This window comes from Nematolebias whitei, chromosome 6 (assembly GCF_014905685.2).
Source record: "Nematolebias whitei isolate Nwh7 chromosome 6, NemWhi1, whole genome shotgun sequence".
NCBI classification, from domain to species: domain Eukaryota; kingdom Metazoa; phylum Chordata; class Actinopteri; order Cyprinodontiformes; family Rivulidae; genus Nematolebias; species Nematolebias whitei.
In genome coordinates, this window is record NC_056503.1 from 11,173,079 (window position 1) to 11,185,839 (window position 12,761).

The 12,761-nt window shown below is 42.1% G+C and overlaps 2 protein-coding genes across 2 annotated transcripts in view; both read right to left on the reverse strand.

Moving 5' to 3' along the window:
- Positions 1-10,512, reverse strand: part of LOC119411526 (phosphatidylinositol 4,5-bisphosphate 3-kinase catalytic subunit beta isoform) — a 28,536-nt gene extending 18,024 nt beyond the window's left edge. The window contains exons 1-7 of the mRNA XM_037678478.1: positions 10,354-10,512; positions 6,698-6,787; positions 5,379-5,633; positions 5,193-5,289; positions 4,958-5,088; positions 4,587-4,637; positions 3,616-3,857 (exon numbers count right to left, since the gene is read on the reverse strand). Coding sequence (XP_037534406.1) covers positions 3,616-3,857; positions 4,587-4,637; positions 4,958-5,088; positions 5,193-5,289; positions 5,379-5,633; positions 6,698-6,787; positions 10,354-10,434 — 947 coding nt within the window. The 5' untranslated portion in view covers positions 10,435-10,512. The remainder of the gene's footprint in view (positions 1-3,615; positions 3,858-4,586; positions 4,638-4,957; positions 5,089-5,192; positions 5,290-5,378; positions 5,634-6,697; positions 6,788-10,353) is intronic.
- Positions 10,513-11,127: 615 nt separating this feature from the next.
- The window catches only part of LOC119411527 (phosphatidylinositol 4,5-bisphosphate 3-kinase catalytic subunit beta isoform-like), a 24,816-nt gene continuing 23,182 nt past the window's right edge, over positions 11,128-12,761 (reverse strand). The window contains exons 4-5 of the mRNA XM_037678479.1: positions 12,555-12,734; positions 11,128-11,145 (exon numbers count right to left, since the gene is read on the reverse strand). Of these exons, the coding sequence (XP_037534407.1) occupies positions 11,128-11,145; positions 12,555-12,734 (198 nt within the window). The remainder of the gene's footprint in view (positions 11,146-12,554; positions 12,735-12,761) is intronic.

Sequence of the window (12,761 nt, forward strand, 5' to 3'; positions counted from 1 at the left end):
CCACCTTCCTTCCAAGCACCTGCATGAAAGGTAGAAGTAAATAAACAATTTAAATTTTAATACTTTAAGAGTTTAAATAAACAATCCATGCCTCATGAGCAGCATGGATTGTTTATTTAAAATAATCAAGCGTGACCCAAACCGAGCCTTTAGTCCCCCTCAGCGAACGGGCCAGGTCACCGGGAAATGTCTTTGTGCTCCAGATGGCCAGTCTGCCCCCAACTCCTGCTGCACCTGCACACAGATTCTCCGTCCTACAGCAGGATGGAGATTCTCCTTGCACCTGTGCACTGCAGTTTTTTTTTTTTTATGTGTGTGTGCTGCACTTCTTAAGTGCCCCCACCCCCCCAGTCTTGTCTGATTGCCTTGTGCCTGAAGTAATCCAATGTTCTTGTTCCTGCTCTGTTCCTGACCCACTTCATGAAACGGATTCCTCCCCTTTGCCTCCCCAAGATGGACACTTCTGCCCATTGGATATCTAGACCTCAACATCTGCTCTGCCTTCAGACCACTGATTCCAGCCAAAACCCTCAGATAAGTTTTGCTTCTTATGCCTCTACACCTAGAGGTACAAGGACCCACACCTGTATTTTTGACCACAAACTCAGACCCCAGATTCTAGGAGTTGAGGTCTCAGAACCAAGCTCCACATTCTGAAGAGTGTGTTTGTCAGACTGTCACACACATATCACATGATCCGTCAGAACCTCCTTTCCCTCGGACGTCATTGCAACTTTGGCTTTTCACCTGTGATCGAGCTCTCTGAGTGACACCTGACTTTCTCCTCCTGATAAAACTTTAAATATTTTTGTTCACTCGTGTGTGTGGTTCAATTTCCGGGTCCCCCTCATAATTCATTACAAAGCAAAAGAGCAAAAGAAAGGGACTCAAGAATTTCAGATTCATGTCATGATTTTTTCTAATTTATGAAGCTCTTACCTTACCGCTATGTTTAGATGTAATTTGTTGTTTAATGATTAATTAAAAGGTACAGTATTTCTAAAGGAATTGAAAGAGATGCAATGTAGAGCAAAGAGGGAGGTGGCAAAGGCAAAGCAGAAGGCATATGATGAGTTGTACGGGAGGCTGGACACTATAGAGGGTGAGAAGGACTTGTACCAATTGGTGAGACAGAGGGATCAGACTGGAAAGGATGTGCAGCAGGTTAGGCTTGTTAAATATAGGAATGGTAATCCAAAAAAGTTCAATCTGGTCCTCTGGACATTCAAAAAAACAAACAAGAGGACCAGATTGAACTTTTTTGGATTTTTCTACCTGGATTATTGAGCATGCATCAGGATAGGAATGGTAATGTTCTAACAAGTGAGAAGAGTGTAACAGGAAGATGGAAGGAGTACTTTTAGGAGCTAATGAATAAAGAGAATGAAATAGGAAGAAGAGTAGAGGTCATAGAAATTGTGGACCAGGAAGTGGAAAAGATTAGTGAGGGTGAAGTCCGGAAAGCTCTGAAAAGAATGAAGAAGGGGAAGGTAGTAGGACCTGATGACATGCCAGTGGAGGTTTGAAAATGTCTTGGAGAGATGGCAGTGAGGTTTTTGACTCAAATATTCAATGGCATATTTGAGGGTGAGAAAATATCTGAGGAATGGAGAAGAAGTGTGCTGATGCCCATTTTTAAGAAAGGTGATGTACAGAGTTGTAGCAGCTACAGGGGAATTAAGTTGATGAGCCACACGATGAAGATCTGGGAGAGAGTTGTGTTTGCAGATGACAATGTGATCTGTGGTGAGAACAGGGAACAGGTGGAAGGGAACTTGGAGAGCTGTAGTAAGACAGAGTACATGTGAGTGCATGAGAGGGAGGCTGGTGGAACAGTGAGGCTACAAGGAGCAGCAGTCACAAAGGTGCAGGACTTCAAGTATTTAGGGTCCACTATCCAGGAAAATGGGGAGTGTGGTAAAGCGATGAGAAAGCGAGTCCAGGCAGGATGGAGCAGATGGAGAAAAGTTTCAGGAGTGATTTGTGACAAAAGGGTATCAGCAAAGGTCAAAGGAAAAGTTTACAAGACAGTGGTGAGACCAGCTATGTTGTATGCTCTGTTGACAGTGGCATTGACAAAAAGATAAGAGAAACAACTGGAAGTGGCAGAAATGATGATGTTGAGGTTCTCCTTAAACAACACCACCAGCCTGATCAAGAAAGCTCATCATAGACTCTACTTCTTCAGGCGGCTGAGACGAGCTGGAATGGGAAGCTCAGTCCTCACCTCCTTCTACAGGTGTGCAGTGGAGAGCATCCTGTGCTCCAGCATCAACATGTGGCATGGAGGCTGCACAGCTGCAGAAAGAAAAGCTTTGCAGAGAGTGGTGAAGGCTGCACAGAAGTCTGTTGGAGTCAGTCTCTCCACCATCACATACATTTACACCTCCAGATGCAGGAAGAGGACCACCTGCATCATGAAGGACCCCACTCACCCAGCACACACACTTTTTGACCCGCTCCCCTCAGGAAGGAGGTTGAGGAGCATTAAGTGTAGAACCACTAGACTGAGGAACAGCTTCTACCCTGAGGCTGTTAGACTCATGAATCTCTAACCAGAATAATCACTGTGAAAAATCACATCGTGCTGCTAATTTATTTTATGCTGCTGTGTTCATTTATACTCAGCTGCTCACAGACTCATGTTCGTGCTGCTGTTCGGTTCACCAAACCAGCACATGACACATCCGGTGTTTTGCCTTTGTTAGTGCTTAGCATATTGTTTTTCTTTTAGATCTTTTTCTTTTGGATGTAACTGGGACCCTGTGTACACAGTTTCGTTCCACCACATGAGTGAGATGGAGGAGGATGACTCACTGTGGTGACCCCTGAAGAGGGAAAAGCCAAAAGAAGAAGAAGATGATTAATAGAAAGGTAATGTGACACCGTTACTGTGTGCGGGGGAGCGAACAGGACTTAAAGCCCCACATCTGTGGTGTACAGACAGATTCCACAAATACAACATGGCTGCTTCTGTAAAGCAGATTTTACTGGCTTCAATGACCAACAATAGAAGAAGGCAGGGATACTGACTGTAATATACAGGGTCCCTGCACAACAACTTGATGTAGTTGCATGATGAAAGTTGCGTAATTTTTTTCTCAGAACATCTCCCTCCTCGACAAAAGGCCCGAGCCAAACGTTTTCTCTTTTTATGTAAGAGTATGCACAAAGTATTGTGTTATTGTATAAGTATTGGTCAGAAGTGTGTGGGTGTGTTTGTCAATGCAACAAAGCACTCTGACATTCAGCTGCAAGACTCTTCAAACACACTAAATTTGTCAATGGGCCAAAAACTTCTGGATGGAGATCATGCAGACATCATGTATGGAGGAGTCTGTCTGATGAAAAGTGTGGCGTTTTGTTCACAATATATTTTTGGCCCAACAGCAGTTGGAGGGACAAAGTGGAGACTGGCAGGAAGACATCTGTGCGGTGATGTATACTGTGGTGGGAGGGGTTTCCCCTGAGCTCTGCGTCTGTGTCTCGTAGTCTATGAAAAATGTGCACCCACATGATCGCAAGTTGACTGCTGGGCCCTATAGTCTTTGGGATGCAACCCCATCTCCATGAGCTGGAAGAGGCCACCCGGTAGATTCCTCAAAGACAACAAACCTGCAGTAAGATGAGATGTTGTAAAGCTTGTATCTGTGGACCCACTGACAAACCTGGGCCATGTCCTCGTGTTTGCTCCACTTAACGGAGAGCAGCAGCTTCGGTAGGGACTGAGGGAAATTCTCACGACAGTCGTAGCGTAGTGTCCAGATCAGATCCTTCTCGTTCTCACACAGCTGAGAGAGCGGATCGCGCTCCATGATCTCTTTCAGCTCGATGTAGAACTTCTTCCCACCACGACCCTGAGAGTAAAGATATGGAAACAATACAGGTTTGAGTCGGAGGGCGAAATGAAGACAGAAGCATGGAGAGGATCAGCAGGAGTGAAGAGCCAGGAGAGGGCAGGAGTGTGAAGGCCATCTTATCGTCCACCAACTGCCTTAATGCAACAAAAAATGAAACTAACATAAATCAGTTACAGTAAAAAACAAAACATGTTTTATGTTAATAAACAAAACATATGATGCATCTAATATGAAGAAACATGAGCATTAATATAAACCTGAGTTCTCCATTAAAAGAGAAAAAAAAGTTTTTGTTAATTTTTCACCCACATAAGTCTGCAGGGCTTTGTGCAGACATGCCCTCTATGTGGTGGGATTACATAATCTGCTATAACACACCTGTGAGTGTGTGTGTGTGTGTGTGGGGGGGGGTGGGGGGGGGGGGGGGGTAGTTGAGAGGCATTGAAACAGAACAACAGACTAGTAATCTGATTAGTCCTTAGTTCTGAAAGGGGGGAAGTGAATAATTTTACACCCTTGCCAAATAGTAACAATAGGTTTCCAAGGGAACTGCAGCTCTGGGTTTAAACGGAGCTTTCAATCTGTGGGTGAAAAGGAGGGAAAGCTGGAAATTATGCTGTCTGTCTGAACGAGCTAACATTTAACAATCAGACCACTTGAACTCAAAGCGGTCTGCAATCATCTGAGCATGCTCACACAATTATCTCTGATTGTGTCATTACTCACTATGGGTGCGCAGTCACTGGCTCTGGCGATCTGTGCAGCTTTTTCCAGGATCTGCATGAAAAGTGAGCGCACTGGATAAGTGAACACACACCAATACATCACTTCCAGCAAGAGTGCATTAGACAAACAGAGCATGTCTCGATCCTCTCGAGCTAATAGCCACCATCATAATCACTAGGTGCTTCTGTAAATCACTCAGCCGCCGTGCGAACTACTGCAGTCATGTTTCTGAGAAAGGCCACGCTGCTCTCGAGCGTTGAAGAGTTTGTTCGCATGAATACAGAAGAAAATATTTAAGCATCAACAGCGAAACCACAAACCTGAGTTTCGAGACATGCCTTGTTAGGACTGCGGAATAACGGCAATCTAACCTTGTCAAACAGAGGAAATACGATGGGGTGTGAGGAGTACTCTGGGAAGTGGATGTGCAGCGCTGTGGCATTTTCAGTGTACGGGTTGGTCTGAATAGTTCCTATTGGGTTCAGCATCTCTTCAAGTTCATCTGTGGAAAACACACATGGAGGAAGACATTTGTTTGACGTGAAGCTCATGTAATCCATGTTTAAATATTAAACACACAGTGAGTGTTGGAGCGATTGTGCATACCAGGAAAGGAAGACCAGCAGTGCAGGATGATGTCTCCGGTCTTCAACTGCCCTTTGTAGTCAAACACCATGGTGTTGACCCAAGCTATGGGATAATGCTGGTCCAAACAATAAGTTATCAGTCTGTGCAACAATACAAGCTGTGTTTGAAGGCTTTCATCTGACTCACAACAAGCAGCTCACTTACCACCTTCCCCGCCTTGCGGATGGTTGGGTATTTGTTTATGTGAGCGTTTTTGGTGGACTTCTGCTTCTTGACCTTATCCATGACGGCATAGATGGCGAAGCACAGGCGGGTCATGCGCGGCAGATCGGAGACGGCGATGTCAAACTCCAACGTGCTGTCCTTCCAGGTATGGTCCGAGCGTCCGTTACTCTCGCTGCTCACTGCCGGCTTACAGAGCAGCTCTGTGCCGTGGAAGAGCCCTGCCCTCACCTGGACCTGCAGGTACAGACAGCACTTCTTATCATCCAACGGACTTTTGATACGTTGTATGAACAGTCTCCTAATTCACTGAGAGAACTGGGCTTCATGCTCTTGTTTTTCTGTTTTTAGTTTCTCTGCATATTTTTTGTACTCTAACCAATCCTGCATAATTTACCCATTCAAACATCAAAGCATTCAACTCATTTCAGATATGAGTGCTGTGACTTTTGGGTTTTGTAAACATTTTACTTTGTGAAGTATTTAACTTTATTTACAAACATGTTCCTTATAAAACAAAGATTTATTTATTCCTTTAATAACACTGTCTCTCTTTGAAATATGCTACAGGAAACTTGCTCCATTTTTGCTTGTTTTTTATGTTATTTTTTTTAAGTAGACTTTTGATACATTTAGCTTTTAGCTGGTCCTTTGATACATTTATCTTTTTGATAGTCTTTTGATACATTTAGTTTTTAGCTAGTCTTTTGATACATTTATCTTTTTGATAGTCTTTTGATACATTTAGCTTTTTGCTGGATCTTTGATTAATTTAACTTTTAACTATTCTTTTGATACATTTAAGTTTTAGCCAGACTTTTGATAGTTGTTGCTTTTGGCCAGAATTTAGCTACTTTTAGTTATAGATATCCTTTAGCTTCTTTTAGCTTTTAGTCAATAATTTGATACTTCAACTTACAGCAGTCCTGTTGGTACTTTAAGCTTTTAGCTAGCTATTTGGTACATTTAGCTAGCATTTTGCTAGTTTTATCTTTTAGCTAGTCTTTTGGTATTAGCAATTAGCTTTTAACTAGCCTGTTTATAAATGTAGCTTTTTGCTAGTCTTTTGATACTTTTTGCTTTTGGCCAGTTTTTAGCTACTTTTAGCCTGTGCTACTTTTAGCTAGCCTTTTGTTATGTTTAATTTTGTTTAGCCTGTGTGAACAGCTCAGTTTCAGCTCCTTCAGTAAAGTTCAGCGGTCATTCAGTGATCCTCATTCAAACTGCCTTTTCTCTAGTTTGACTTTTGTTCTTGTGGTGACAGACATGAAAAAGACCGTTTTGTAGATGAGGAAGTTTACCTTGGCCGTCTCCTCTGCGTTCACCTTGCTGCCTTTCACCAGGACTATCTTGAACGGGCTCTGCACGTCCCACACACTTCTCTGTACCAGCTGAAAAGGATAAGGGAGGGCAGAAAGCAAGTTGTTCTAAATTAGCATGGTGCACTGTAAAATAAGTGCTTAATCAGTGCCTTCACTCAGATCGTAGCTCAGACATACAAACAATGAGGGAAGGGAGGTGGGTCACTGTGATGTCAGGCCAGAAGGATTTGTGAGGGTCAGCAGAGAACAAACATCACATGACACACTGAAACTCAGAGCATGACTAACCAGCACACTTCCTGCTGCTCGTGTGGTTTAAACTCTCATGTATGTCATTTCCAGTCCCTTATCAGATAGAAGACTAGCTTTTTTTGGACTACATCACAAAACACCTCTTCCTGTTCTTTTCTTGTGCTTTGTTTTCCCCGATTATCAGTTACGTTTCCTCCCACAGACCAAAAGCACGCACGTTAGGCTGATTGGTGACTCTAAACTGTCTGTAGATGTGAGTGAGAGAGTGAATGGTTGTTTGTCTCGTTTGTCTCCGTGTCCCTGTGATGGACTGGAGACCTGTCCAGGACACCCCCCCCCCCCCCCCCCCACCACCACCAAGAGGACCAGATTTAACTTTTTTAGGTTGGATTGTATACCTGGATTATTGAGCATGGACTTTGTTGTTTTCAACCAGTTTGACACGACTGTCAACAAGGAAGAGGGCCGGCAATGGAGGAGGGGGCGTGACAAAGAGACCATCTTAGCACCGGCATAACTGGTTTGTTCCACATTGGAGTAAGCTGTTGGGGGAAAAATCCGTTTTGTTTTGCGTTTCCTTGACTGATGAAGCCTTCTGGATCTAAGGAGAAACATTTCTACGCTTTTGTTGTTGTTTTGCTTTGTTTTGTTTTTTGAATGTCCAGAGGACCAAAACAAAAACATATTCAGCAGAAACTGAACACTGAATCTGAGTTCAGACAAAACGTCATCTGGGTTGAGACCAGTGCACCACATACGGACCACAGACCAGTGTTTGGAGACCCCTGTCATGAGTAAAGGTGTTTTATCTTAGCTCATTAACTTCACCTCCACATCTGGACTAAATATTTCTGTCGTTCAGCAGAACTGAACTCATAAATCAGAAAACAAACTGAATTTAAGGCCTGGCATTTCCTGAAGGACTGAATGTTTGATGATCTTCAGGCCAGAGTGGAGAACTGACCGACTTGTTGTAGTTTGGATTCATCTTCAAGTTTTGTTCTGTGAAATCTTGTGTTTAGAGTAAACGTTATGAATGACCAAAATTTTACCCAAATATCTATAAAATTGACTGAATTATTACAATTTTTTGTGTTTGTAAGGACAGTTGGCCATCTTGAATTGGGTCATGTCTAATCATTTGCAGAGGTACATCCAATAATCATTTCCTGGAAGTTTAATTAAAATCTGACCGGTGGTTCATGAGATACTTTGTCAAACACACACACATGCACACACAATAATCAGCCTTTTGTCTTTTTGGTGGCAGGCGATAACAAATAGGATAGTAGAGTTTCTTTAATAACTATAGGCAAAAAGAGATGCATGAAATACTAAGAGGAACTAAATCTGATACAACATAACATGTTAATGCTCCATGTGACGGTTCACTCCGGTAACGTTTGTCATCTCTCCAAACCAAACATCAGAAGGAGCATCAATAGTCTGCTCAGCATCAGAACCTCACCAGGAGGCTTGCTAACGAACACCAATTAATCGAAGGTGACGTTTGCAATGTGGATGCGCACACGGAGCAGTGATGTCACCGTGCAGCTGGAAGCAGCTGCTCGTCCTTCCTGACGACGAGGCGAATTCTGGCAGAGAGTCGTGAGCGTGCTAAGACACAGCCTCATGAAGACAGGCGGCAGCTGCCGACAATATTCCTGTTCAGTGAACCTCCACACCTGCAACGTTACTTTGGTGCAACAAGAGCACCAAAGCAAACACTGTGGATATTAGGAGTGTTATTTAGAGCATTTTTCAAGGTGTGTATGTGTGTGTGTGTGTGGGGGGGGGGGGGGCAGGGGGGGGGGGGGGGGCCCAGAAAGCTGGAGAGTAGAAGATTTAAAAAAAAAAAAGGCAAAAATAAAAAATACCGTAGTAACAATAACAATAAAAATTGCCCACTAGGGCAATGTGTATCTGTCATTTCCAGATAAACGCGCTTGAGAGAGGTTCGATTTCTTTTGTTTTGTTCTTCTGGTCAACAGTTTGTTGAAAAGTTGTTGTTTTCAGTGGGAATATAATTCAGTGTTTAAAACATGGCATTTTTACGCTCAGCAGCTGTAATAATTAATTGAATATAGTGAATAAAAGTCAAAACATTCTAAAAGTTGATGTTTATTTACATATTTTCTAGCAGTGTTTGTGGGTTTGTGAGGGGGGCCTCGGCCAGAAGCTAATGCTGTTTGTGGGGGCCATGACATGGAAAAGAAGTTTGGGAACTCCTGAGAGTACACAAGAACATTTTCTCCAGACTACCTTTATTCCTGTCTGTTACATACTGTATTTTTCAGCCTATAAGGTGCAGTTTTTTACATAATTTACATGTCCTGCGACTTATAGGCTGACGCAACGTATTGATGGATTTTTCCCACATTTAAAAAACAATTTTTGGCTGATATGACCCGTTTTCATTCATTATGACTGATTTTTTTTTGCAGTACCACCTTCAGCCACTTGATGGCAACAGAGTAGTAATAGCTGTATGGCATGCTGTTGTATCATGTAATAGGTAAACGTGGCTATAATGACATTCAAAAAAGTTCAAGACAAAAACAACTGGACTTTATTTATTATACTTTACTTTATATTTTATTTTTTTATTTTTAAACTTTTTTGAATTTACCATGTCCTGGATGGCTGAGAATCTTCACCAGCTATTAATGACTCAATAGGCCTGCCAAAGTCCCCACCTTCATTCTGCTCATTGCTTGGAACCCTCAAACCAGCTGCACCACCCCGCCAAAATGCAGCTGATTTAACAATAAAAAGTGCATTTATTAAGCAAACGGTAGACTGAGACACACCTTTACTATAATTTTGAGCAAACAAATAATTGTTTTTAAGTGTTAATCTTGTTAAATTCTTGTTAAAGTCCTCCCGTTTAAAGTCCTCCCGTGCATGCTCCCATGGCCGCCATTTGGCAAACTATTGATTTGTGGCACAACACCAGAGCCCTGCATACGGCACATTATATACCTATGGACAGACCGAGACAAGCAGAGACCTGGGACTTTGACCTTGATCTTAGGTCCTTGATGACATCAGCTGGTGACGAAACGATTATGCAACACACTGTCTAGTCATGATGCATGTGTGTATGAAGTTTTGTCACATTATCTTGAGCAGATCAGAAGTAATAGGTGGGACGAGAACATTTTTGCTGGTACATGGGTACGTATGGAGCCTTTTCCATGTCATGATATGGGGTGGGTATTTGACGGGTGTGTAAAAATGGTGTCTTGACATGCTTTTTATAAATAAAAGTACACAGTCACTTCTGCAAATAAAACAAAAACCTTCCAGCAGAAGATAAACCAACAGAAAAGTGAGAAGTATGTTAGTTTCCAGTAAATCTCTGTTATTAATATGGGACTAACCGTGGGAGCTCTTCTTTTGGGAGGGAGCGGTAAAGGTGGGTTGGAGGACTTGCGGCTGACCACAGCTCCGATGACGGACATTTCCTTGTCAAAAATGGCCTTCACCGTGCTGGTGTGAACCAAGGTGAGGTGAGGAGACTCCTTGGCCTGCACATATGTCGATATATTGTGTACAAAAAAAAAAAAAAAAACAGGAGGGGGTTTTAGCTACAAGAGTATTCGAGGGAGGTACCAGAGAAACTCATGACTGAATTAGCAAAATTTAAAGAAACAAAATTAAAATTCATGGTATGTTTGGTGTCTGCGTAGCAACTATTAAAACTGTAGAAATGTTCTATATCAGTCCTGAATTATTCCTTTTGTAATCTCTGTGTTTGATATCTTTATATGTATCCTCTAATTAAATTATATTTCAGGATATAGCCTCTAAATTGTCTACGTTCACCAAAGTAGAAAGAAATTTCCACAACATATTTTAGTAAAATGAAAACAGCTGTTCACAACTGTGGGTCTAACTGTTGAAACAAACAACAACAAAATCATCCATGGTGCAATTAAACTGCACCTGCACCTCTACTGAACACATTGTCGTTGAGCCATCAACACGTGGTTCAAAGCTATAAATATCAAAGCCGTTCCCTCTAAACTCTCACATCTTCAAACCACATGGCAGACTGGGATCTATTGTTTAGTGCTGTGGTGCTTTGACACATCTACTACAACAAACTAAATCACAAACAGCGTGCACAAAGGGACAGAAAGAGAAAACGGTTTTCACACAGTGTTTCGAGTCTTAAAGGATGAAGTTAAGAAACGCTCATGACCGCAATGAAAATCATCTGACTGAAGCACATAAATTAGAGACACTTGAGGCTTTCTAGACCATAGTTGCATCTTTCTCTTCTTATTTAATTACAAAAACTTGTCTTTGGTCAGGAGGACCCTCTTTCACTCAGTGTGACTGCAGACCTGGGAGCCTCATTAAAGCACGTGGGGTCCGGTGATAGTTAGCTTGTCAAATAATAATTATAAGTTATGTTTGTTAACGTCTAGGTTTAAAGCACTACCTGCTGAAATGTTTTACAATCATAAGGTTTTAAATTCTTAATGTAAAAGAGAAAAATAAGATTTTATTAACTTACTTGACAACTTGCTTTTTTTTTTTTAGGTCCCTAGAGTTTCCAAAAGCAGAATGGGAGGAAGTTATCAGTTATCAGGCTCCTCTCTTGTGGAACCGACTTCCAGTTTCTGTCCGTGAGGCTGACACATTGTCCAGTTTTAAGACTGGGATTAAACTTTCCTTTTTGATAAATCCTATAGTTAGGGTTAGCTTGCTATGCTGCTATAGGCTTAGGCTACTGGATGACAAATTGACCTCATTTCCTTAAATGAATTGTTAAAACTGAATAGTTTTCATTTGATATTATTTCTATATTAACATGTGATTCTTGACCTGCCATTGTGTATCTGTTCCTCTCAAACCCAGCCGGTCGAAGCAGATGGACGCTGGTTCTGCTAAAGGTTTCTTCCTCACGAGGGAGTTTTTCCTTTCCACTGTCGCCTTCATTCTTGTTCAAGATGAGAGTTCTGTGATGGAGTTAAACTCAAAGCAGTCTGCTTCTCAGACAAATAACGTTAAATTATTATTTTATACAGTATGAATGTTTCTGTCCAGTGCCCTGAGATGACTTCTGTTGTGACTTGGTGCTATAGAAATAAACTGAATTGAATTATAGAAGCAACATGAAGACACTCCTCATGAAAAGAGATGGTAATCTGTACCTTTCTCATCGTGCCTGTCCTCTTTTTGTGAAGCCAACAGTGAAGCACAATGTTCATTTTCTTCAGTTTCTACTCTTTGACGCAAATACCATATGCTCTAAGGAGGCAGTAAATATTCATAAAAATTAATGTCCAAGACAGAAGGAGTCTTATGGAATCAGATGCTTTTTGGTTTTGCAGAGGAACAAAGGGGGTCTTATTCCTAAAAGCAATGTACAGCCTCATTTGAAGGTGGGGAAAAATGCACCAGTGCAGAGAGAGACTGTTGGTTGACAGCTAAATCTGAGAAGGACATTGTTCTTTGCACAGTCTTATGAGAAATGAATGGATAAGCAAAATTTCTCATTTGCATCCACAAAAAACATACAATCTGTTGGCCTCTGTATTCTGATATCTGGGTCCACCGCATCTCCACTGACCTTGTACTGAGTCAAAGGATGGTCTCCACAGAGGAACTCCAGGCGCTGGCTGACTCTGAGAAAATACTGACCCCTCCACGCCTCCTCCTCAGGCGCGTGAGTGGTCAGCCACTTCTTCACCGCCATCTCCATCAGCTCAGAGGTGGTGCAGGACGATGACACCTTCAGACTGGTCGAGTCCTTCAAGGCAAGAACAAAAAATGGAGA